We start from the raw sequence: 27,493 nt of genomic DNA, 5'->3' as shown, positions 1-27,493 counted from the left end.
GGAGTGGCCTGCTATTTGAATGTTCAATATCTTTCCATCTATCCATCCATCCATCTGCGTCAGGCTTTAAATGGCATAAATGACACATGAGCAGATGTGACAATCAGTTAGCATCAATAGCTCGTGGCCAACGTAGTATTTAAAGCGTAATTTGTGACAAGGAGTCATTCTACAGTATCGCTGTCGTAAACAGAATATTAACATCTAAATGGCATGTGATCAAATTTGTTTGTTTTTAAAAATAATTTGGACAGCCCCCCCCCCCCCCCCAGACAAGCTGCCTTTGGTGGGCTTAGGGTTTTATAACTCACGCTTTGCCTATGTAAATTTAACAACTAAGCTAAGCTAAGCTAGCTATGCAAGGCACGGAAAGCAGATCTTGTTCGTACTGATGGCTTAGCACAAGTTTGGAAAAGGAAAAAAAAAAAATGCCAGGGCACTGAGGAGATTCCGTCCAATTTTAGAAACAAATTTATTTGCATTAAATTCTCTGGTCTGATGTGACTAACTAACCGACGTGAATGCATGCCCTGGACTTCAGCCTGGGACGACGGTTCATCTCTTGAAGCAACGATTTATAACAAATATATGTAAATTAAATTCATTACACTTTGGTATTATCTGTGTTAATTTAATCTTACAATAGTAACTACATTATCGAATATTATTTAAAAATAAGACATAATAGTGGCAAGTAATGCTGTCTTGGCCTAACATGAATAGATGATTGCCCTCTATGACATTAGTTGTCATCGGAATGCGTTAAATGGCCTCTTTGATGACACTAAAGAGTGCCAGGGTTTCAGTTTATATTTGTGCACCGAGTGCACTTAAATCTTGGCGGACACCCTGCACATATGAGAATAGTAACACAGATATTGAATATCATTCCTGACAAACTGGGGCGTCACATTTGTGTTTTACACTCTCAGGAGAACGTACACACAAATTCCAGTTAGCCCGTCATACAAAAATGTATGATGCAATAAATTTATGCTAATACTGACAGTAGGTAAAGACGAACTCCAAGAAAAAGAAAAATGTGGGAATACAAGTGAGTCACATGCAAATGAGGGAGGCGGATGTAACACAACACATCTCAATCATTCAGTGAAAAACAGGCACCTGCCTGTTCTCGCGCTGTGAATGCGACAGTCTGACATAGACACTTTGATTACAAGCTCCAGGTTCCCTTGAGACCTCATTATGAGAAGGTCAACAGGAGGGCTTTCATTGCTTGGAGGGTACGCACCATATTATAAATAATAAGTGAATACAACTTTTTTGCAGTGTGACCCTAAATGCTCCTTTTTAATCAATATAATTTTATTTTCGCATTAATAAAATGCAAAATATATAGATTATCAGACAAGAAAATCACATAACAAGGCATCAAATTTTTTATTGTTATACACAAAGTCATCGCCAAAGACTTTGCACAAATCATGAGCCTTGAGGTCTCAAAAGTTTCCAACATTTCCCCCCAAATACTCATAAGGAAACATCTATCCGCCTTTCATGTCCTCAAACGATACATACGGTTAGAAATGTCGATTTTCTTTCCCCCATCTCACCGTCAAACATTAGAATAATGTGCATTACGTTCCCAATTACAAACAAGTTATAGCCACTGTCGAAATACAGGTGTGCAAATTGTTAGAAAAATACCTATCGTCATTCATACCAGATTTTGTATTGTGCTCGGTAAAAATCCTTAGAAATATTATAGATTGTCTATATAGAAATGTCTCCAAGATGCAATGTTGCATTTAAAAAAAAAAAAAAATCCCCAAAACAGTTCAATTCACACAAAACTCTCGTCTTCATGGAGCTAAAGACAAATTAACGGTGCTGTTTGAGAAGATGCTGGCTGACTCACCCTGTTTCTATTTTTTCTATTATTTCAATTCGAATACATCGCATTAGATGTTTTTGTATGGTTGTGCTGTCACAGTTTTACAAATGTAATGAACTGTATGGATTGATTAAGACTTTGTTAAAGGTTCGAAGCAATGAAAACTAATCAATATTAAAGCCCTTTTTGATGATGACCAGAATGGGCATATTATTCGATTAATATTTGATTCTTGTGCGGCGCTTAATACATGGACATGCAGTGCATTACTTTTGTAATTACTTACTGGCTGCAACAGAGGCACTTTTGATTCAATAACAATAATTTGCTGCCTCAAGTCTACTCCGTAAAATTGAAAAATTTGTAAATTTGTAAAAAAAAAATTATAATGTAAAATGTTTACACCTAACCTAGAGTCACCATTGTCAAGCAACGACCAGACTTCACGGAAGCACTATCATGTCAAAGCCGAAAAAAAAAAAAGGTAAGCAGAGCTGCAGTGTTAGCACACATGAGCGTACGCTAACTATATGAAGAACATCTCTTGCAGCAGAGACTTCAGACGTCCCTAAAAACGCCACAAAAAAATTACAAGGAGGTTGTAAAAGTCACTAAGTTAGCAACAGAGTAATTGCTTGCTTTGACGCTAGCTCGTAGCTCTGCCCCGGTGATGTCATGGTGACAAATATTCGGTATTCCTTTGTGTATTGTGATGGAAGATTGTCAACCCTTTTATAAAGACACCTAGAAACGATTTGAAACTGTGAAAAATTGCATAATACAGTTCTGTTGTTTTATGCTAACTAATATAAAATTTATTTAGAAAATCCAAAATAATTGATCAATTCAGTCACTGTTGATTTTGCCAAAAGTTGATGAAGGGAACGCCCATGTCTAGTGATTACCAGTGTTAGCAGACACCAAAAAAACTTTTGATCTTTATTCATGAGAGTAAACTATAAAATAACCATTAAAAAAAAAGTCAAAGAAAGTCATGCCTTTGCTGCAACGGAGGCGATAGACAGTTCTTGTGAGGAGAGTTTAAACATGATGACTCAGCGGATGACAGCAGTCACGAGTATCCTGCGCAATATTAAGACAAGGATGGTGACTCTCAACATCCTTCTCTTTGAAAAAGGTAAACAGTAGTACTGTTAAAGACTTTAAAAGCTATCGTTCCACTTCAGCACACCTGAATAATTCCAACTCCTCCCCAATGGTATCGTGTAGGCATGTGTTACAATACATAACATTTGATTTGGATTTCAATAAATAACAATAAATTCTTAACAAAACTCTCGACAGGCAGTGTCAATAAACTTCTTTTGCTAGCTGTCAATCGACATCAGGAGCAGGTAACGTTATTCCTATATCGGCCCATTTCAGTCTTCTGAAGGCTAAATTACATTAATAATGTATAAATAATAATATATGTATATATATATATATATATATATATATATATATATATATATATATATATATATATATATATATATATATATATATATATATATATATATATATATATATATATATATATATACACTGCTCAAAAAAATTAAAATACCACTTCGAAAACTCATCAGATTTCAATGGTGAAATTTTTTGGGGGGATATCTATACTGATATGGACAGTTCAATGTCTCAAGAATGAAAGGATGCCACATCTTTTGATGGAAATAAAAGTTTTCAGCCTACAGAGGGCTCAGTATATAGACACCCCAAAAATCAAAGTGAAAAAATGATGTGGCAGGCTCGTCCATTTTGCCTAAATTCAATTTCTGCAACTCAAAATTCTTTTCAATATCTTGTGTGGCCCCCACGTGCTTGTATGCATGCTTGACAACATCACGGCATGCTCCTCATGAGACGACGGAGGGTGTCTTGTGGGATGTCCTCCCAGATCTGTCTCAGGGCACCAGTGAGCTCCTGTAAAGTCTGAGGAGCAACCTGGCGGCGTCTGATGGACTGAAACATTATGTCCCCGAGGTGGTCTATCGGGTTTAAATCAGGTGATTGTGAGGGCCATTCAATTGTGTCAATTCCTTCATCCTCCAGATACTGTCTGCATACTCTTGCCACATGAGGCCGGTCATTGTCGTGGATCAGGAGGAACCCAGGACCTACTGCACCAGCGTAGGGTCTGACCATGAGTGCAAGGATTTCATCCCAATACCTAATGGCAGTCAGACTGCCGTTCTCTAGCCTGTAGAGGTCTGTTCGTCCCTCCATGGAAATGCCTCCCCAGACCATCACTGACCCACCACCGAACCGGTCATGCTGAATAATGTTGCAGGCAGCATAGCGCTCTCCTTGGCTTCTCCAGACCCTTTCATGTCTGTCACAGTTGCTCAAGGTAAACCTGCTCTCATCTGTGAAAAGCACAGGGCGCCAGTGGTGGACTTGCCAATTCTGGTGTTCTATGGCAAATGCCAATCGAGTTCCAAGGTGCTGAGCAGTGAGCACAGGGCACACTACAGGACGTCGTGCCCTGAGGCCACCCTCGTGAAGTCTGTTTCTGACTGTTTGGGCGGAGACATTCACACCAGTAGCCTGCTGGAGGTCATTCTGTAGGGCTCGGGCAGTGCTCAACCTCCTTGCACAAAGCAGCAGATATCGGTCCTGCTGATGGGATGAGGACCATCTACGGCCCTGTCAAGCTCTCCTAGAGTAACTGCCTGTCTCCTGGAATCTCCTCCATGCTCTGGAGATTGTACTGGGAGACATAAAATCTTCTTGCAACAGCACGCATGGATGTGACATCCTGGAGGAGTTGGACAATCTGCGCAACTTCAAGAGGGTTAAGAAATCGCTTCATGCTCCCAGTCGTGATAATGACTCTTGCTAAAGCCAACACTTGTGGAAAAACAGTTAAAAAAGATCAAGAGGGAGGAACTTGAAATGGCCTCCACCTGCAAAACCAGTCCTTTTTGCGGACCATCTCATTGTTGCCCCTCTCGTGCCTGTTGTTAATTCCATCAACACCAAGGCAGCTAAAACTGATTAACAACCCCCTCTACCACGTACCTGACTAAAACCTTATCAGAAAAGTGTAATTAAATTATTGCCATACCCTGACAAAAAACTGTTCCTTTAATTTTTTTGAGCAGTGTATATATACGTATGTATAAAATTATTAAATTAAATATGATCTATTAAATGGAACTCCAGATCGAATCAAAGGTTCTTTTGAATGAGATAAGATATGGATTTCCCACCTCTATGCTAAATTATACTTTAGGAATAATGATATCGTTTAATTTTTGGCAAAATATACTCCAAACTCTTTTGAAAAATAAAATACATATTGCACTTGCATTTACAATAAAATACAACTCAATCGGTGTGGGAATTGAAAAAAATTAAATTAAAGGGTTTCCACTATCCCAAGAAAGACAAAGAGTAAACACAATACAATGCAAAGAAAATGCCAAAACAGTACCATGCAACTTGGGGGGGGGGTTCTGAGTAGTGCTGGATGGAGCTGGACAAACATGAAGTGCTTTGAAAACGCTAAGACTGGCGAGTGACTGTGCTAGCACTGACATCTTAGCAACACGGCCCGACCAGCTTGCTGTTGTATAAAGCGGCGGGAACTCCCCAACCCCCCGAGTAAAAAAAAAAAAAAAAAAAAACGCTCCTACTGCGACTGTGCCACACCTCACTCCCGCCCCGCCGCCATCGTCACCTCCTGGCGATGGCAAAATAGAAAGGCAGCTGTTTGCTTCCGTCATCTAAAAGTGCAGCCCTGCTTTCTCCCGGCAGTAAAGTCCGTCAGGCCACCGCCTCCTCGGGGCTTCCGCTTGCCTTGCCTCGGCGCCGGCAGCGGGTTGAAACGACTTCCACTACGTTTGATTGGTTTATTACAACTCACTAGACACAACATTTCACCTCAGATTTTCCAGAAGCCCAAAGGAGTGCTAATTGGCAGGGGTGGTCCACGCGAGGCCCGTGACAGGTCGGTGGTAGTGACGCCTTCCTTCCGATTCTCTGCGGTGTTACGCTGTTAACCAAACACCTCCGGCTGGCACCGCGACTCATCTGCGCCATTTTCTTTTTTCAAGGTGGGCGATGCAACTGCATAGCTTGCCGTCTTTTTCACTGCAAACAGAAACTTTTTTATTCGTTATCTTTGGAGGCTGTGATATGGCGTCAAAACAAACTTACGAGCACTATCATGTCAGAAAATGGACAAATATAATTGCAAGGCCGATATTCAACAGCATCACCATAGCGACCAGGATGGAGTTAGGACCCTGAAAAACAATATGGAATTCGATTATTCACTGGATGTTTTGGTCATGTGACTGACTAGTGGGGTCACATAGAAAAGAGTGTAAAGAAAATTTGAAAATCTACACTGTGCAAGACTACAAGATTTTTTTTTTTCTGTACTCACAGTTTCCTCTGCGCTTTCCGCAATCTCCGTGCTGGCTTTCTTTGTGTCTGCGAGGCTCTTTGGCTTTAGGGAATCTTGCTTCCTGAGTTTGGGGTCGCCCTTGCAGTCCCGTACGGAGGCCGGTTTTGGGGTCGGGGTACTAAGAGACCTGGGTTGCGGTGGCAGGCGTGCCAGGGCCTGAGCGCTCGGCTCTTCCTCAGGGTCCTCCTCTGGATCCGGGGGTGGAGGGCCCCTTACCGGGGGCTTGACGTAGTAACTGTGGTACTCTGTGTGGAGCTGCCCATTGACGGGGACTGAAGGAGGATTGGCGGTGGCGTCGGGCGGAGGGCTCCGCTGTTGAAGTTTTGCAGGTTTAGGGGGCGCCTCGATGAGCGCGGGAGCGACTTTGGGACCATCGGGGACGGAAGCCCTCTCCTCTTTGTTGGGCTTCCTGCTAGAACGTTCGTCTTTGTTGCTTTTATGAGCGTGCTTCTCCTCCTTGCTTATTTTGTGGGAAGGATGCTCCTCTTTGCTGCTTTTGTAGCTGTGGGCTAGATGGCCTTTCTTCTTGCTGGAGTGAGGCGAGTGGGGAAGGGAGCCCACGGGACTATTCAATGGCGAATGAGGAGGGGTGGTACCCTTGCGGTAAAAATGGGGGGAATCCCTCGGTGAGTCGTCTTTCTTCACAATGGGGACCTCCTTAATCTCCACGGGCTCTTTAAACTGCTGTTTCACGTAGTCCGGCCCTGCACAAAGGTGATCCAGATCATCTCAATAATCATCCAAAAAAAAATGGTCATCATTCATTGTCAGCAGTTTTTGCCCACACACACATTGGCAAGCTAAATGGAACACAGCAAAAAACATCAAATCAGAAGAGTTCACTTCTTGGGAGATAACCAAACCTTGAACAGATGCCAGTTCTATTTAAAAAAAAAAAAAAAAAAAGTTATCTGGTGTCCAAGATCTCACACTGAGAGAACAGCGGCCTCTTATCTAACTCCTCCTGCCTCAACTGTGAGTCACAAACTGTGGCTGAGCATTGTTACATTGAAATAAAAGTGTCTTAATATTAAGGATGTGGCTTTTTTTTTCAGCGTGGTGCTTTCCTTCACATAAAGACCGTGCTTTTTTCTTTCAATGTATCCTTGAATAAACTCAGAAAGTGAATGTAAATGTCCACCGACCATGTATGAAAAATTGCACTTCCTCTACTGTGTTGATGTCCATTTGCTTCAATTAGCTGGCGTTAAAGTGACTACAGGACATGGACAATGCGACTTTGCCTGACTAATATATGCACTGTCAAATAAATAATAATAAAATAAAATAAAATAAAATGATAAATAGGTGCATAAGAAACTATTGTTTGGGGCAATAGATTGCTTATATCAGCTTTCAGCCTTTATGCTTGGGTCAAACAAGGTGGAGCGAGACCCGAACCCCCCCCGACCAGCTGAAGGAAGGGACAGCTGCGCAGCGTCAGCTACAGCAAGGGGAGGAGACTGGGAGGGGCTGCGTGTGCTTGAGCACACAAGGATGCCAGCTATGTCTCCATCAGACGGCGGCAAACACACGTTGGCAACAAATATAGCCCAATTAACATCACCACGAGCACTCACGCCCACCCTCACTGCTCCCCACCCAGGTGCTGTGTGTGAACCAATCATAAAGGTCAGGGTTCTGTTCCCTGTGACCCTATTTTCCCTTTTGAAGTCAACACTGCCAATGTGGGCGATAATCTGCTATGGGTCTGAAATGTCAATTACAAACAACGAGGGGTTTCGAGCCCTGGTTGCTACCAAGAGGATTGAGCATGAAAAAGCTGAGGGACATTTCCACTGCAAGCTAACTCCATAAAATATGAAAAGACTGATTCTCTTTAATGCAATCACAAAAACTTGTCCTGAGTTAAAATGAACTGACAATGACACCACGGCTGAAGAAAGAGCAGTCAACATTCGCCGGCTTTTATTTGCTTGCCCAGCGTGCACCTTCCTTCGCTTTGAAGTGGTTTTCATATAAGCAGAACAAATAGGGGAGTGTGTTTGCACTCAAACAAGCAGTCAAAGGACAAAGTGAACCAACAGCAAACTCATTAACTCATTCACTGCCAATGACGGCTATAGACGTCATCTGAACTCTGAATGAGTTCGAAGACAAGGACACCTTCTACATAGACTTGTACAAACCGGGTTCGGTTGAAGTTGGGAAATTGTGTAAAATGTAAATAAAAACAAAATACAATGATTTGAAAATCCTTTTCAACATATATTCAATTGAATACATTACAAAGACAACATATTTAATGCTCAAACTCATAAACTTTATTTAATTTTTCAAATAATAATTAACTTAGAATTTCATGGCTGCAACACGTGCAGTAGAAGTTGGGAAAGGGCATGTTTACCACTTCGTTACAACACCTTTCCTTTTAATAACACTCAATAAATGTTTTGGAAGAGAGGCGACTAATTCTCTTAGCTTCTCATGTGGAATTCTTTCCCATTCTTGCTTGATGAACCGCTTCAGTTGTTCAACAGTCCGGGGTCTTCCCTGTCGTATTTTACGCTTCATAATGCGCCACACATTTTCAATGGGAGACAGTTCTGGACTGCAAGCGGGCCAGGGGAGAACCTGGACTCTTTTACTTCGAAGCCGCGCTGTTGTAACACATGCAGAATGTGGCTTGGCATTATCTTGCTGAAATAAGCAGCGGCGTCCATGAAAAAGACGTCACTTGGATGGCAGCATATGTTGCTCCAAAATCTGTATGCACTTTTCAGCATTTATGTTGCCTTCACAGAAATGTAAGTCACCCATGCCATGGGAACTAATGCACCCCCATACCATCACAGATGCTGGCTTTTGAACTTTGCGTTGATAACAATCTGGATGGTCCGCTTCCTCTTTGGTCCGGAGGACACAACGTCCAGTGTTTCCAAAAACAATTTGAAAAGTGGACTCATCAGACCACAAAACACTTTTCCATTGTGCATCAGTCCATTTTACATGAGCTCGGGCCCAGAGAACCCGGCGGCGTTTCTGGATGTTGTTCATAAATGGCTTTTGCTTTGCATGGTAGAGTTTTAACCCGCACTTACTGATGTTGTGATGAACTGTATTTACTGACAGTGGTTTTCTGAAGTTTTCCTGAGCCCATTTGGTAATATCCTTTACACACTCATGTCGGTTTTTAATGCAGTGCCGTCTGAGGGATCGAACGTCACGGTCATTCAGTCTTGCTTTCCGGCCGTGGCGCTTACGTGCAGTGATTTCACCAGATTCTCTGAACCTTTTGATAATATTATGGACCGTAGATGTTGAAATCTCTGAATTCCTTGCAATTTTGCTTTGAGAAATGTTGCTCTTAAAGTGTTCAACTATTTTCTCACGCAGTTGTGGACTAAGTGGAGAACCTCATCCCATCCTTGCTTGTGAATGACTGAGCATGTTTGGGGAGCCTCCTTTTATAACCAATCATGGCACCCACCTGTTCCCAATTAGCCTGATCACATGTGGGATGTTCCAAATACGTGTTTGATGAGCTTTTCTCAGCTTTCTCAGTATTTTTTGCCACCTTTCCCAACTTCTACTGGACGTGTTGCAGCCATGAAATTCTAAGTTAATCATTATTTGGCAAAAAACAATTAAGTTTATCAGTTTGAACATTAAATATGTTGTCTTTGTAGTGGATTCAATTGAATGTGGGTTGAGAAGGATTTTCAAATCATTGTATTTTGGTTTTATTTACATTTTACACAATTTCCCAACTTCAACCGTATCCGGTTTGTAGATACGTCGGTGACAGTTTCCACAACACAACAAATGGCTGGGCGGTGTTTTTGCGGCCAGAGCGGAGCATCTCTGCGGCTTAGCGGGGGACACATGCTCAGATGAGTACCATAGTCAATGCGTTGGTCACTCACTATTTTGTGGTGCCTTCTGGCAAAGGCCCAAGGTCATGCAAGCTCATGGGTCTATATATACCTCGCAGCGGGAGGGAGGGAGACACGCCTCGCTGGTACACATCAGACAACACACAGCTATGAAGGAAGGCGCTGTGTAATGAATGGCTTTGTTTTCTTACAGCCGGGCATACGCACAGTGACTCAATATAGACTCAATGGTCACTTCTGGTAAACAACATCATGTTATTAGTTTAATGAGCGATATCAAACATAAATGGATAAAACGATAATACAAAGGGTCATTGAGTGAGCAGATGTATAGAAAGAAATATTTAACATTTCACATCCAAACTTAAAGCTAGTTGTCCCCTAGATGTTGAGAAGGAGCCTTTTAGAGCACAGATAAGCCCCACCCCCTCAATGCAGAATTCAGCTTTGTCTTTGGCGGGAACACAACCCTACATTGTGGTACATTCATTGCTTCTTGTTTGCCAGTTCAGTGTCAGAACACACAAGTTGACACTTATGTGCTCCCCGAATGAAGAAAAAAGATATTTTGAAGCGTACATAGTATATTTTCAACCGTTACCTGGTTGGTAGAAGTTTGGTGCGAGCTCCCTAGCAACCGCCCTGGAGATTTCGGCATCTTGTACTGCAGAGATGGCGGCGTGGTCGGCCGCCTCGCTCTTAGTCCTGGCATGGGCTGTCCTAGAAGGAAACACAACATTGTCATCAATACAGATTATTCAAAAAGTATCATTTTTTCAAGTACCGTATTTTCCGGACTATAAGGCGCACCTAAAAACCTCAAATTTTCTGAAAAGCCAACAGTGTGCCTTATAGTCCGGTGCACCTTATATATGGACCAAATTCCGGCCCACGGGCCAAATGCGGCCCGCGTCTAAATTTAAACTGGCCCGAAGCATTGCGTCATAAAATCAATCATAAGTGGCCCGCTGAAGACTATGTATCATGAATCAAAAAGATTATGGATCATTATTTTGTGATTATAAAGTAATTAGTTGTGTCTGAAGTTGAAATAAAAAAGATAAAATGGAGAATGATTTGATTTGGATTAAAAATCTGACATGATGCAACCTGGCCTGTTTACTGCAGTCACAAACACCAATATCACCCTTCTTATTCATACAACAATGACAACAATAAAACAAACTTAATATATCTAATAAAAAATTCATTCAACTTTCATAAAATTGTTAATTTGTTATTATTTTAATTTTTAACTTTTCTGGTAGTGCAATTGACAACAGATTCTCATTTGCAATATCAACCTATCTGCAAAGGATATAGTAAAGGATATAGTTACACATTTACAAATCCATTCACAATGGTAATGGTTTGTGGAATGTCAGTGCGAATGATCGGCCCCTATACAGGACTGTCTCAGAAAATTAATGCATTAATGGAGCGCCTTATGGTCCGGTGCGCCTTATATATGGACAAAGTTTTAAAATGGGCCATTTATCGAAGGTGCGCCTTATAGTCCGGTGCACCTTATAGTCCGGAAAATATGGTAAATCTTTTCCAAATGGAATGGATGCACCAAATGTAATCCAGCGTGCGGCAACGTGTACCACGCATGTGACAAATTCCTAAATGTCCCACAGTGGGCATTGATGCAAGGAGGGGAAAAAAAGAATAGTACAGTATCCTAATGCCAAGAGTAAAAGCGAGTTTGCAAATCCTGAGGCTAAAACCATCACATCAACCTGGCTCGTGTCTACGGCATTATCGCCAAGCTCAAAACTGCCCAAATAGCGGAAGACTATTATCTCTTGGGATCGATTCAAGTTTAGTGCCTGTGCCTGCTAGCTTATGTGCTAAAAGAAAACACAAACGCAAAACTGTCCAAAGATGTATGCATGGCCGAATAATTCACCAACAATTTATTATAACTATAAACAACAACAACACAGATATGCCATTTAATTTCCACACACAGCTCCCTCCTTCTTTCCATCTTTCGGTCAGAGTGACCTTAATGGACGGACGGGTGACTTTATTTCAGACTGAGGGATGTCCTGTTAGCGAGCAGCGCTTGATTAAAATGCATGAGGAGCCATATGCCAACGGCTCGGTTTCCTCCCCAGAAATAAGTCGCTGCGTGACCCACACACAAAGGACACACTGAGGCCGTATTTGCAGACAGAAGCTTGCCGCTGACCAGCTGCGGTTAAAAACGTAAAAATACATTCACAAAGAATTTAGCGCTGTCTGAGTGTGCAGTGTGTCTATTTGTGAAATGTGAGCCTGTATAAGAGCAGGCGGCAATGTGCTGTGATAGAGCCATAAAGGATTGTAACAGTTCCCTTTAGGTAAGAGCGCTTAGCAAGTCCCGGAAGCGGCGCAGACGGGATGTCTGTGGGTGGGATGTGACGGGCAGAGAGAGATGGGAGTCACAGTGGAGCAGAGTGAATCGGAAGGTGAGAAAACATGAATGCTTGGGAGAGTATACATAGTGACGTTGCATCCCTGGCAATGCTTAGTAGCCCATTATGGATGTGTTTGAAAAAAGAAAAAAAAAAAAAAAAAACACGTTCATCCATTTGGTTGCATAGCAACACCATGGAAAATTAAGAAGTCTACTCTATATGTCATATTGATTTTTTTTAAACATTTGGAATTCAAAAGTAATTAAAAAATAATAAACATTTTGTATATTATGTATTATTTATATTTTATATTGTATTATTATAGGTAGTTGGTTTACTAACTGTATTTTTTTAAACAGGTGTCTATAGAAACACTGAAAAACACCAAGCCCAGATTAAAAACAAAAGAAATATATATTTTTTAAATATATTTTGAATTCAGTAGACATAAAGCAGCTCAAATTAATGGGCAGGATTCAACACACACGCCCGGTCCACCCTCTCCCACCCTCTCCCACCCGCTCCCACCCGCTCCCACCCGCTCCCACCCGCTCCCACCCGCTCCCACTGAGCATTTCTAAATTTACTCCACGCTTACATTTCAGTCCTTGCTCAGAGCATTCCTCCATAAATATTTAAGTGGCCCCAATGAGTGTGCATGTCACTAAGCTTCAGTCCATCACTCATCGGCTGGACTGTGGTCTATGTGAAGATGCTCCTTTTCACACACATGCTGACACAGTTGTACACCCTCCCACTCCCATCTCATTTTCTTTGCCACATATCGCCCTTCTGCTGACTGGTCATGTCCTGTATTTTAATATTCAAAATATGTATTAATTTGTGTTTGAAATGTATTATTGGCTGGTTTGTGAAGCGCACTATATAAATAAAGTTGTACTGTATTGTATGGCAGATTTATGATTGTTGATGCGCACTGAGTAAAGACGTCTGTCAAGTGTGACGCGTGTATTTGCGTGGCGCGTGGGCACATGTTGCAGGCTCGCAAACAAGCACCTGATCCCGGCGGGGGTTGTTGAGAAGGCGACACCGCATCTCCCGGCTGAGATGATTTTCGTGAGGGGGGGTAGCTGTGCAGATTCTCATTGCTTTTTGTGTCAACGCGGTTGGTGAAAAATGAGCACAGCTGATGCTGCTAATGACACCACACAAATGGTGGGGAGGGGGGGGGGGTCTAGCGTCACTGAATTTATTTGAATATTTTTAACTTTAAGTAACCTGAGATCAACTCTTCAAACTGGATTCCTCCTCCAGGTTACTTACAACAAACCAAATCACCAAATGGCCATTGGCCAACAACAATGACAACAGTGATGGGGTATCCATGGCAACCACTCGAGCAAGCGGTCCAACCAGGCATCTGGTGTGTATTAATGAATTTGCAAATGAACAAAACCCACGCAACAGCCTTACTCTATGTCTACGCTTGTGCACTACCTTCGCACACAAGCGTTGATTTTCGATATTTGAACAAGTGCCACTCCACTGAGTGCACCTTGTTAAGATATATTGCTCGGAGGAGTAAAGGTCACATTGCCAGGCAACGGCTTCACTTTAAAGAACATTTTAATCATGGTCAGTGCATGCACACGCACACACACACGGACTTGAGCGCAAGCTGCGTGTGTGTGATCACAAAAGGGGCTGCACGAAGCCCTCTGAAAAAGCAATACTGTGAAAGAGCAAGAGGAGTGATAACTCCATAATCCAATCCAACAACATCTGGGGCCACGGCGTACGAGCCGGCCAATCGTAATTGGCAGGCCGTGTTGAAATCCGGAGCTTGCAGAAAAATTCGAGCGAGGTGCAAAAAAGCAAAACAATCAAGGTCACAGATGCTTGAGGCTGAGAAAAGAATTGAGAAATATAATTTCTTGATTTTCCTCAAGGTAAATGTCATGTCAACCAGTAGTTATCAGTAGACTGATAACAAAACATAACTTCCCGTTTTGTCCTCAGTGGAAAAAAAAAACCAGAAAGGAGGGAAGCCGTCAATCAAAGCTGGTGAAAAATTTAGAGGAAAGAGCCACGTGGGGAATTTCAAGGGAATATTATACAATGGTTTATAACCCTCTTGAACCCCTTTAATTATCCCCCTGTGAGGCTGGTTGAGTATTCCCTCAGAACTATCTGATGACCATTCAGCAGCTACAGTCACTCAGTGTAATGGCATGTTGGTGAAAGCCAATCCAATCACTGTCACTTTCCACCCAGCCGAACGGTCTTCCTGGACTCAAGCTTTGACAGAAAATAGTGGACAGCTTGGCCACATCTTTTAGATAGGGCTACAAAAAAAAGGGAGGGGCGAAACTATTGTCAATTTTATTGCATTGTTTATGACAAATTTGATTATAAATGACTTTTTGGGGGGTCGGGCTAAATTAGGTTAAATTATGTTATGAAATGTGGGAAAGCCCATTTTAACAATTTTATTTCAGTTTGAAATTGAAACAAACTTTGAGTTCATTCAATACAATATGTACAGTGAATACATTCATTACTTAATTAGATGAAGAAATACAAAATTCTTGCCAATCACATTTTAACCAAATTTAGGGAAGAAAATGCACTCCATGATGGCATCATTCTTATTTGAAGCTGAGGAAGTTAGCGCTGCTTGAACAGAATCAGAAGGTAACTCCTTAGTGTGCACGGTTAAGTATAGAGGCGGCGACAAAGGAGAGCTTCATTGTTTCATATTCCAGCTCCGAAGTATTTGTACATACTTAGTGTACATCACATTTTGGAGAGATGACAGAGAGAGAGAGAGCGAGAGAGAGAGAGAGAGAGAGAGAGAGAGAGAGAGAGAGAGAGAGAGAGAGAGAGAGAGAGAGAGAGAGAGAGAGAGAGAGAGAGGGTGGCCTGCTATATCAGTGGTGTATATATTCCTGGCTGCTGCTGATAAGTCAACTGATGCCTTTGCCTTATTTAGTCAGTACACACTGTGCTGACACACGCTGCAAGGTTGTGTGTGTGTGTGTGTGTGTGTGTGTGTGCGTGTGCGTGTGCGTGTGCGTGTGCGCGTGTGTATGTGTGTGCATGTGTAAGATTGGAAACAGACTTGACACAGTACGTTAAAACGGTTATTTGACCAGCACAGTCATCCCCCATCGTTGACGTGTTCCAGTACACAGCAAAGCTTTTTACTTGTAAAATAACATTTAAATTTTCTTTTATTTACCTGTTGTACAAACATATTTCATTAATTGTTTAATAAAAAGATTCTTCTGCACTCACTAAATGTGTATGGCTGGAATTAAACAGTTTTCAATATTTTAATATTTTGTTTTATTTTTATGTTAGTTTTTGTATGGCTGGAATTAAACAGTTTTCAATATTTTAATATTTTGTTTTATTTTTATGTTAGTTTTTGTATTTTTTTTTATTTAATTGCCATTTAAAAATCATTCCTGTTGGTGTGCAATCACAATAAATTAATGCTACACATGAAGCATAAAATTTGTTTTTTGTGTCATACAGTTGTGCTAATTTATGTAACCTATTTAAAAAAAAACAAATGTGTAGACTCGCATTCACAACCTCCTTGGTAGTAGTAAAATTTATATCGCGCAACATTCTTTGCAGCAATCTAACCTTTGCTCGAGCACTTGGTGTTGAAAATAAACCTTATATAAATATCGCCCGTGCGCCGGAGAACTGAGCTGCTGGTTAACCTTTTACCAAGCTGCCGTGCAATCAAATGGATGCACATCCTGTTTCAGAAAGGAGAGAGTGATGGACCACATGTAACCTGAGCAGCCTTTTTTTTTTTTTTCTTTTATATATATTTTTTCTCATCTCCTTGGATATACTTGACAAGAAGAGCTTGGCCTCACACCCGTAACATTTTTCTGAAAAGAGAACCCCCCCATCCACAAAGTTACTGTGACGCTCACAGGGTCACATGACCAAAACCAGATCAATACGAGTGCATCATTTGCCATGCTGTGTATAATGAGTCTTACATAACCTGCTTACAGCATCGCAGTCTGTCACTAGCTGTCTTTTTTTTAATTTTCCTCCTCAGGCCTGCAAGCTCCTTCTCGAACGACGGTAACTAAAACAACAAGGTCGTAAAACAAAACAACAACAGAAGCTTGTATTGAGCTTTGCAGCCGCCGCCGCACATGCTCGGTAATTGGATCAATCGCTCAACTACAAAGGGAGCTCGCTTGCTAGCCGCCATAAACATTTAGCATCAGATCCAAGCCTTGCTACTGTTGCCATGTTGGCGCCATGCATCAAGTCGTGCGTCTGTTTCTGCTTGACATTGTTATTCAAATGTACAACGTTTTTTTTTTTTTTATTTGGTCTATTCTGATGGTCCTACTCGAGACATCATCCCAAAAGTCCTCACTGGTGGAAGGTTTGGGAATATTAAGCATGTGAAATCTAAGTTATGTAACCCCCATCTTATATCCCTGAAATCTGTAGAATAATGTCTCCCTGAACTCATCAAAGTGGAATTACACTCGCAAAGAATGACTGAGGCGGCTACTTGAGGATTTTGTTTTTAAACACCGTTATTTACTCTATATCTTGAAAAGACTCAAATAATGGAACAGTAAGCAATTTTGGAGTTATATTTTTTTAAATTCTTAACTGTATATGAGTGTGAATTGATTACTTTTGGATAATAAAAATAAAATTAAATAAATAAATAAATGAGCCTTTCCGGTTTTTAGTATATCAAAGTAAATATTAGTGGTGATGATTCGAAGCGGTTTTCAATACGTGTCTTTGGTTGTTTTTTTACAGGCTAATCAAAATCTGTCCAATGAAAGACGATTCAGGTTGCACTGATTGAGTTAACAGCGCAATGCGGTGCCGGAAACGGATGTCAATGTAATGCTATTTGTGTACATCGAGCCGTGTCCCAGTGGGGGTTTTATTTTAAATGAAAATATCATATCTCATCCACCTGTTAAAGCACATATGCCACATCGGAGCAACACTGAGGCCAATGGCACAATTGTGGATACGACTGGACCGTACGCACACTGGGAATGAAAGATATGGGTAGAGAATAGAAAGGGATGAACAGTGTGGCTACACAAAAGGGCCAACATAACACACACGGACGAGAAAAAGAATAATACTCTACCTGGAAGCTGCTATTTCCACTTTACTCCTGGCGATGGCTGCCGCTCTCTGGGCCCCCTCCACCGCCCGATCCACCTTCTCTTTGGTTTTGGGGTTCTTGAGAGGAATCAGCTGCTTCCGTATTCCACGCACCAGCACGTTGTTTTTGTACTTCCCTTCTTCTTTGGTGCCATCTGGGAAAATCGTGCAGCCGTAGCCGTGGCGTTTGTTGTTTAGCCACTCGCCCTCGTACTTCATCCCGTTGGATCTCTCGGAAACGCCAAATCCATTGCGCTTGTCGTTCTTCCATTCGCCCATGTAGGTCTCGGTGGTGGTGGCGTCTACGTTGTCCTCCAAGAGAAGGTCCTCGTCTGGCAGCTCGCTGTCGCCGATGGAAATGGTGGAGTTGGCGTCGCTGGAGCTGATGCGGCTCATGGTGGCGTCGCTGCGTGCCGAGCTGCGCTTGCTGGAGATGGAGGTCCGCGAGTCGGACTTGCGCAACTGCCGGAGGCTCCCGAAGAGGGAACCCCGGCGGAAGAGGCCCTTCTTCTTGCCCGTCACTACCTCGCTGTCCGAGTGGAAGTTGAGCACAAAGCCGCCGCGATTGCTCGTGGGGGTGTCAGCTGGGGAGGAGAGGTCTTGAAGCACGGTGCCGTTGCTTTGCTCTGAGCGCAGGGAAGCCATGGAGGTACGTAAAGGCGAGCGGATGACAGTCGCCATCCCATAAGGAACGCTTTGGCGCACGCCATAGCCGTGGCGCATGCCACCCATCCACTGGCCTTGATAGGTACCTGAGGAGAAGATTCTGTAAGGAGCCATACACTTGCATAATCAAACTGCATCTAACATGACACCAGCTCCTATTATTATGAATTTTTGAAGGGAGGCCTTTATTTGTACAAATGTTTCATTTTTGAAATCCCGAATCTCTTCCTGTTGGGTAAGTGGTGGCGGTCACATTATTAGTCACACCTATATTGATTAACTGTAATATTTTCTTCCTCAAACAAAGATAGTGAGGATCACTCGGAGATGTGAATGACTGAGCTCCGCAGTTATTTTCAGGCGCCCGTAACTCCCCCACTGACAGTCGGCACAGTTTGCATCTCCGACCACAAGGAGAAGCTATGAGTCACAATGACGGGGATGTTTCATTATGCGCGTTTGGTGTTGCTCAGCCCAATGGGCGACGAGTGGCTCCTCCCCAGCGTCATATTAAAAACCCGATCCCTAATAATAATAAAAAAGCTTGCCGATCTAGAACTCGCTGACAAATACAACGCAATAATCCATAATGTTCCCTTTCAGAGGAGAAAGCGATCTACTGGTCGGGACTGGAATTTAAGAGAGATTAAGAGGCTGAGGCTGCGCTGAGGTTCATTTGGGTGACCCGGCAGATCAAGCGATCAGGATGCTGCAGGGTCAGACGGCCAGATGTTCTCTAGATCCTCTTGGATCAGCTGACTTCCCTAAGCTCCGCCCCTCACAGAACTATCACTGTCTCAAGGGTGCTATCATTCTGCAACATATGGCTTCCCATTGTGATGTGGGTGCTCACAAGGGCAAATTCTGGATCAGTCCAAAAAACTCTGAAAAAGTTTGCCCTTCCTCAGTTAAAAGAAATAATTTAAGGTAGTAAACGATTGTTGACCACTCTCACGGAGGAGGGTGTTAATAATAAACTACCATGCTGGACACTAGTTGTGTTTAATTGTCCAAAATGTCTTGCTAAAGTAGGTTAGGATTGGCTTCTGCCCACTCATGACCCGAATGAGCTCAACCCAAGCACTGAACCGGATTGATGGATGTATTGCATCATATTTTTTTCCTGATAGTAAAATCTACGGGGGACTTAATAAAAACGGAATCAGTCCCTGAACAATATTCCCAACTGCAGAATGTCCCCCCCCCCCCCCCCCCCCCCCCCCACACACACACACACGCTTCAAGCTGTCAATTGGTGCGCTGTCAATTGTTGTGTTGAAGTGCAATGCAGAATCATCTCCACATTGGTGCTCGTTCACGCAACATGTTGCCTCACCTCCATCGCCGTAGGTTTCAATGCCATATCCATCTTGGAGCCCGTTGCTCCAGGTGCCGTCGTATCTCGCAGGCGTGTTGTGGCTCTGCCGGACGCCGTAGCGCCCCTTGAAGCCGTGACTCCACTCCCCGCGGTAGATCCACTTGCCTTTATTCTCCACGCCGAGCCCATGCCTCTTGCCTTGCGACCAGTAGCCCTTGTAGGTGTTCCCACTGGGCCAGGTGTACACGCCGACTATCTCGAAGCCGTGCGACCAAGAGCCCGCGTACTCGCCCTGGCCCTTGGGTCCGGTGCAGATGCCGTGTCCGTGGGCTTTGCCATCCTCCCAACCCCCGCAGTAAGTGCCGCCGTCGTCGAAGTCGAACCTTCCGCCCGTCATTCAGATGCAAAGCTGGGGGGGAAACGGCACGACCGAGGCAGGGGCGTCCAGGACCAATGGGAGAGGTTGACTGGTGGAGGAGAAAATGGGAGAGAGAGTAGTGGTGAAGATGAGATGGATGAGGATGATGATGACGATGGGATGAGCCTCCCTCTTGCGTGCGCTCATCATACATATATTTAGAGACAGAGATTTTTGTTTTAAATAGGCATCGGAAGTGTAAAGGTATGGAAGGTGAGCGTCATTTACCGGATCCGCGCACCGGCTTGTTCGTTGAGTGTGGCTGGTCTCCCCCCTCACGCCCACTGGCCACCGAGGGAGCGAGGGAGGAGAGAGAGATACCCCTGCTGGAGAGAGTCACCCGGCCAATCACACGCCACGTCACCGCCAAGATCCCGCCCACTCCTCCTCTCAGGCTCATCACGGATGCATCACTCCCTCCTCCACTAAGATTGACTTAAATGTTATACAATAATATATCAAAACCATATCCAGGCCATGTGCACAGTTCTTGGAATTTGCTTTTCCAATTAATATCCTTAAAAACTAAATTCAACTGACTGCGTTCAAATGTGATGGCTATATATGATGGGTGATGGTATAATGTATTATATATACAGCTAAATGTTTTTTTTTAAATAAATGTGAACGAGTTCTTTAAAAATACGAATTCATTGCAGCTTCCAGTACGTCACCTGAATGTAGGTTGTTAACAGCGACACCTGCTGTCATATGTATGAATTGCATCGTAGGTACTTGCTCTCTACAACAAGTACAGTTCAGCACGCTTTGTCCTCACTAGTGGGACAATTCAGGGTACCAGTAGATTGATTTGCATGTGACTAACGTTTTTTCAATTGTGCTGCCCATATACTACTCATGTTATATACTGACTCGAATAGGCACTAAAACCCAACTTATCATACAAATTTTTCTGTACTGCACAAATACAAATTAAATTTAGCCGTGTAATCACTGAATGTCAGTATAGTATTCTAGCATGTATTTATATTATGTAACCATTCAAATAAAATTAAAATAATTGTTGCCGTAAAAACCCTTCAGATTGGTGTAGTAACACTCCCTGCCAGCAGAAAGTGTCTTGAGTCAAGCTGCGCATTGTCGCCTGCTTCTCCTCACTCGTCCCCCGTGCCCCTCAAAGCGTAAAAATGGAGGATGAAAACAGCTCGCGACGCCAAGATGACAACGCGGCTCTTGTGGAGAGAAATTCAGGCGACGCTGTCGCCAAAGCAAACAAGTTAACCCTTTACCACTGGACGCAGTCATTCAATTCACAGAAGGTAAGCCGTCCCTTTTCAGCACCAGGCGCCCGCGGACAGATCCCGATTGGGGTACACGCCCCTGTGGGGTTTTACTCACTGTCACCGCGCTTGCACTCGTGTTTTGCTACTCAATGTGTTTGATCGTAACGTTGCAGCAGCGTTGTTGGTAGCATTATTGCCTTTTTGTGTTATTAATAGGGAAAAAAATATTAATAATTGTAAACGACAATGTTTACAATTTTGAGCGGTGTGAGTAACGACACACAGTACTTTGTTATTGTACTTTTTTTTCAGGTATGTGTACGACCGTAAGAAAGTTTTCTGATGACTTTATTTTTTCTCCATGTTTGAAGGTCTGAGGACTTTTTATTTTGTGTTCATTTCTCAAAATAGGCTTTTCATTTTTTCCCAAAGCCCTGTTCGAGTCCATAACAGATTTGTGTGCAAGAAACTTTGGGTACTGCAGATTTCATTAGATGTCTTAAAAATATGGAAATGTCTCCCCCCCCCCCCCCCCAGTTGCGTCTGGCCATCGCAGAGAAAGGTTTGCGTTGTGAAGAGTATGACGTTAGTTTACCACTCAGCGAGCACAATGAGCCTTGGTTCATGCGTCTCAATCCGATTGGCGAGGTGCCCGTTCTGGTTCATGGGGACAACGTCATCTGCGACCCCACACAAATCATGGACTACCTTGAGCACAATTTTACTGATGGTAAGATCACAGGCAGATTCATAAAATTAACTGCAGGGTTGCACTTTTTCCCTTTTTCATCATTTCTGTTGATTTCATGTTTGTTAAAGGAGACATATTATGCATCTATGCAAAATACCTCAATTGATCAATTTATTATAGTAAGGTTTGCCTCGCTGAAAGCAACAAAACAATAATAATATGTTTTTTTAAAATCCATAATATGTCCCCTTTCAGTTTGAGTTACATTTGTTAATTTCTCAACCATTTCCTTTTGGCATGTACCCACACATGATAGCATTATCCTGAAGACTTAAGTGAAGGAAAAAAAATCTGGTAAGCATGGAACCATCTAACATACTGCTTTGCTTATGTTATCTGTCATGTACTAGCACACTCCTTCCCCTTACTGCCACTCAATTAAATTAATTTTAAAGCGTGTACTTGAACATCAAATAAATCCTCGAGTGGCTTTAAATAGCATTTCCAACTCCTCACCTGCAGAGGTCACTCCCAGGCTGATACCAGAAGAGGGAAGCACATACTACCACAGAGTGCAGCACTACAGAGAGCTGCTGGACTCGCTCCAGATGGACGCCTACACGCACGGCTGCATCCTCCACCCTGAGATCACCGTCGACTCCCACATACCGGCTTATGCTGCAACAAGCATCCGAAGTAAGATGCCTGATATGCTTTTAAAAAGGATTCAATACAAAGTTGGTCCTACTTTTTTTTTTTTACAGCGCAAATCCTGAACACAGAGTCCGAGCTGAAGAAACTGGCAGAAGAGAACCCGGAGCTGAAAGATGCTTACATAGCGAAACAGAGGCGCTTGAAGGTGAGTCGAAAAAGTCATCAGATCTTTTCAATATGACTGACTGAGTATGACTGTGTGCAGTCCAAGTTGTTTGACCACGACAACATGAAGTACCTGAAGAAGCTTCTGGATGAACTGGAGAACGTGATGGATCAAGTTGAGACGGAGCTGCAGAGGAGGCTGGAAGAAACACCAGGTAGAACATGAGTGGGATACAACCTTCAAGGGAGTTATTGTAAAGGTGAATTTTGGTTCGCAGAGGAAAACAGTCAACCATCGTGGCTGTGCGGCCAGTTCTTCAGCATGGCCGACGTCTCGCTGGCCGTCACCCTGCACCGCCTAAGGTTTCTGGGCCTGTCCCGCCGCTACTGGGGCAACGGCAGTCGCGCCAATTTGGAGGCCTACTACGAGCGGGTGCTGGAGCGGCCGGCCTTCAGGAGAGTCCTGGGCCACGTCAACAACATCCTGATCTCGGCTGTGCTTCCGGTGGCCTTTCGCGTGGCCCGCAAGAACGCGCCAGTTATTGCCGGCACCACACTGTTGATCAGCCTTTTGGGCGGCGCCACATACCTGGCCTTTCTTTACATGAGGAGGAGGTTGACTCTGCCCATTTGGGGAAGCTGGAGCTGAATTTAAGGGATGTCACAAATCTTGCATAGTTCAAAGTCAAATCGTATTTATCTGTGAAATAATATTTAAAACTGTTCCGTTAACAAGTTGTACTCTAAATTAATTTTAACCATGTTGTAAATTTAATCCCAGCACAACTTGGATTAAAAAATAAAATCACTTATTATTATTATTTTCTCTCTTACTGTCAATCAGAATCAGCGAAAATATCTCTGGAGGAAGAAATTGAGACGCACATGCTGCCTTTGCAAGAGCAACAAATGATATGCATGTATATGTGAATCCATAAAGGAGCAGTGTTTTCTCATCTAGCTTTGACGTTGAAGTTTTAGAAGAAAAAAAAATGTTGACGACCTAAATAATTTGCGCATGGACAATATCATTTTAAAATAAATACAGATGACGACTTACAGAATTTTCTTTGCAATACATAGGAAATAAAAACCTGAGTAGGTTTGTGAAGGTTAATGTCATAAATAATGGAATACTGTACATAAAAAACAGCCTCAAGCAAAGTGCCATCTGAATGTTTATACATGCTCACCCAAATTTATGAAGAACTGGGAAACTTGGCCTGGGGTAAATCTGTGGGTAAAGAATGAGACAACAGCTTGAGTAAATACCAATGTTGAGTAAATAAACAGAAAATGGAAGCTTATTTCAATGTGCAAGGGGAGCTGTAGCAGGTGTGGGTACAGTTTGTCTTAAAACCTGCCTGCTCTTAGTTTCTTACATGAAACACAGCTCTTAAACCATCAATCTTTGTCAAAGAAAATTGGAAAGTGTCATGGAACGGATAGAGCAGGGCGACCAAATGCAGCTTGGCCCAGCAAAACAAACTAGTAGACTCGGCAAACTGTCATGACTTAACAAAACAACAAACCGACAGGGACGCGAAACAAAGGACGTGAAGACATTAAGACAACAGGAACCAAAAAGACATCAAGACAACAACAATGACCCGACGGGGCGTGAGGGGCAGACAGGACTTATATACACGACAGGTAACAAGAGCCAGGTGAGAATAATCAAAATAATCATGGGCACACAGGAGGGGAGGAGTGAGCACACAGACAAAAACCATGACAACAGACACGTAGTGGAACGGGTGGGGGCGAGACGTGACAGTAGCCCCCCAGAAGGGACGGCTCCCGGCGTCCGTCCGTCCGTCCATCCATCCATCCATCCATCCATCCATCTTCTTCCGCTTATCTGGGGTAGGGTCGCGGGGGCAGCAGCTTTAGGAGGGACTCCCAGACTTCCCTCTCCCCACCCACTTCATCCAGCTCATCCTGGGGGATCCCAAGGCGTTCCCAGGCCAGCTGAGAGCCAGCACATCCTGGGTCGTCCCCGGGGTCTCCAACTGGTGGGACATGCCCGGAACACCTCCCCAGGGTGGCGTCCAGGAGGCATCCTGATGAGATGCCTGAGCCACCTCATCTGGCTCCTCTCAACGTGGAGGAGTAGCGACTCTACTCCGAGTCTCTCCCGGATGACCGAGCTTCTCACCCTATCTCTAAGGGAGAGCCCGGACATCCTGCGGAGAAAACTCATTTCGGCCGCTTGTATCCAGGATCTCGTTCTTTCGGTCACGACCCATAGCTCGTGACCATAGGTGAGGGTAGGAGCGTAAATCGACCGGTAAATTGAGTGCTTTGCCTTTTGGCTCAGCTCTCTCTTTACCACAACAGACCGGTACAGAGTCCGCATTACTGCCAACGCTGCACCGATCCGCCTCTCGATTTCGCGCTCCATCCTCCCCTCACTCGTGAACAAGACCCCAAGATACTTGAACTCCTCCACTTGGGGCAGGATCTCATCCCCGATCCGGAGAGAGCATTCCACCCTTTTCCGAAAGAGGACCATGGACTCAGATTTGGAGGTGCTGACCCTCATCCCGACCGCTTCACACTCGGCTGCGAACCGCTCCAGTGAGAGCTGGAGATCACAGCCTGAAATAGCCAACAGCACCACGTCGTCTGCAAAAAGCAGAGACGCGATGCTGAGGTCCCCAAACCGGACCCCCTCAGCGCCTCGGCTGCGCCTAGAAATTTTGTCCATAAATATTATGAACAGAATCGGTGACAAAGTGCAGCCTTGGCGAGGTCCAACCCTCACTGGGAACGAATCCGACTTACTGCTGGAAATGCAGACCAAACTCTTGCATTGGTGATACAGAGACCGAACCGCCCTTATCAGTTGGCTCGGCACCCCGTACTCCCGAAGCACCCTCCACAGAACCTCCCGAGGGACACGGTCGAACGCCTTCTCCAAGTCCACAAAACACGTGGAATGGTTGGGTGAACTCCCATGCACCCTCGAGGATCCTGCCGAGGGTGTAGAGCTGGTCCACTGTTCCACGGCCAGGACGAAAGCCACAATGCTCCTCCTGAATCCCAGGTTCGACCTCCCGACGGACCCGCCTCTCCAGCACCTTACCAGGGAGGCTGAGGAGTGTGATTCACCTGTAATTGGAACACACCCTCCGGTCCCCCTTCCTAAAGAGGGGAACCACCACCCCAGTCTGCCAATCCAGAGGCACCGTCCCCGATGTCCACGCAATGTTGTAGAGGCGTGTCATCCATGACAGCCCCACAACATCCAGAGCCTTTAAGAACTCCGGGCGGATCTCATCAACCCCCGGGGCCTTGCCACCGAGGAGTTTTTTAACTACCTCAGTGACTTCGACCCCAGAGACTGGAGAGTCTGCCTCAGAGTCTCCAGGCCCTGCTTCCTCAATGGAAGGTGTGTAGGTGGAATTGAGGAGGTCTTCGAAGTATCCTCCCCACCGACTCACGACGTCTCGAGTCGAGGTCAGCAGCACGCCATCCCCACTGTAAACAGTTTTGACGTTGCAGTGCTTTCCCCTCCTGAGACGCCGGATGGTGGACCAGAATTTCCTCGAAGCTGTCCGGAAGTCATTCTCCATGGTCTCGCCAAACTCCTCCCACGCCCGGGTTTTTGCCTCAGCAACCGCCGAAGCCGCGTTCCGCTTGGCCATCCGGTACCTGTCAGCTGCCTCCGGAGTCTCGCAGGCCAAAATGGCCCGATAGGACTCCTTCTTCAGCTTGACGGCATCCCTTACCGCCGGTGTCCACCAGCGGGTTCGGGGATTGCCGCCACGACAGGCACCAACGACCTTACGGCCACAGCTCTGGTCGGACACCTCAATAATGGAGGCGCGGAACATGGTCCACTCGGACTCAATGTCCCCCGCCTCCCCCGGACGTGGGAAAAGCTCTGCCGGAGGTGGGAGTTGAAGCTCTTCCTGACAGGGGATTCTGCCAGACGTTCCCAGCAGACCCTCACAGAGCGTTTGGGTCTGCCAGGTCGGACCGGCATCATCCCCCACCATCGGAGCCAACCTACCACCAGGTGGTGATCAGTTGACAGCTCCGCCCCTCTCTTCGCCTGAGTGTCCAAAACATGCGGCCGCAAATCCGATGACACGACTACAAAGTCGATCATCGAACTGCGGCCTTTGGGTGTCCTGGTGCCAAGTGCACACATGGACACCCTTATGTTTGAACATGGTGTTCATTATAGAAAACACCAGGGCAAATGGCAAAGTCTTAACCGCAGTCGGCGGCAACTCTACGGACACGAACCGCAGTCGGCGGCAACACTAGGGACACGAACCGCAATCGGCGGCAACTCTAGGGACACGAACCACAATCGGCGGCAACTCTAGGGACACGAACCGCAATCAGCGGCAACTCTGGGGACACGAACCGCAATCGACGGCAACTCTGGAACACGAACCGAAATCGGCGGTAACTCTGGAACACGAACCGCAATCGGCGGCAACTCTGGAACACGAACCGCAATCGGCGGCAACTCTGGAACAGGAACCGCAATCAGCGGCAACTCTGGAACAGGAACCGCAATCAGCGGCAACTCTGGAACACGAACCGCGATCGGCGGCAACTCTAGGGACACAAACCCCAATCGGCGGCATACAAAAAGTCAGAGCCGCAATCGGCGGCGTTTGGAAGTCCAGACCGCA

At 44.5% G+C, this 27,493-nt stretch overlaps 2 protein-coding genes and 1 long non-coding RNA gene across 3 annotated transcripts; 1 reads left to right on the top strand and 2 right to left on the bottom strand.

The window, feature by feature from the left end:
• Positions 1-1,377: 1,377 nt before the first annotated feature.
• jph1a (junctophilin 1a) lies at positions 1,378-20,430 on the bottom strand. Its single transcript, XM_088363912.1, has 7 exons — positions 20,313-20,430; positions 19,685-20,133; positions 17,666-18,434; positions 10,737-10,855; positions 6,258-6,982; positions 6,026-6,114; positions 1,378-5,959 (listed from the first exon to the last, which is right to left on the bottom strand). The coding sequence occupies exons 2-6, from the start codon at positions 20,061-20,063 to the stop codon at positions 6,034-6,036; spliced, it is 2,073 nt and encodes a 690-aa protein (XP_088220038.1). The 5' UTR covers positions 20,064-20,133; positions 20,313-20,430; the 3' UTR covers positions 1,378-5,959; positions 6,026-6,033.
• Positions 20,431-21,182: 752 nt separating this feature from the next.
• On the top strand, positions 21,183-23,659 carry gdap1 (ganglioside induced differentiation associated protein 1). The gene is made up of 6 exons (XM_088363526.1): positions 21,183-21,364; positions 21,866-22,058; positions 22,542-22,715; positions 22,784-22,878; positions 22,939-23,053; positions 23,117-23,659. Exons 1-6 carry the CDS (start codon positions 21,233-21,235, stop codon positions 23,485-23,487), a joined length of 1,080 nt encoding a protein of 359 aa, XP_088219652.1. The 5' UTR covers positions 21,183-21,232; the 3' UTR covers positions 23,488-23,659.
• LOC148381210 (uncharacterized) lies at positions 21,872-24,566 on the bottom strand. Its single transcript, XR_015854726.1, has 6 exons — positions 24,221-24,566; positions 24,032-24,072; positions 22,972-23,037; positions 22,768-22,849; positions 22,536-22,697; positions 21,872-22,008 (listed from the first exon to the last, which is right to left on the bottom strand). It is a non-coding gene; the product is annotated as an uncharacterized LOC148381210 (long non-coding RNA).
• Between the last annotated feature and the right edge of the window lie 2,927 nt (positions 24,567-27,493).

This window comes from Syngnathus floridae, chromosome 20 (genome assembly GCF_059516105.1).
Source record: "Syngnathus floridae isolate MCC-2025c chromosome 20, RoL_Sflo_1.0, whole genome shotgun sequence".
Taxonomy (NCBI): Eukaryota; Metazoa; Chordata; class Actinopteri; order Syngnathiformes; family Syngnathidae; genus Syngnathus; species Syngnathus floridae.
Note: the sequence above shows the minus strand (reverse complement) of the source record. Positions and strands in the feature narration are given on the sequence as shown.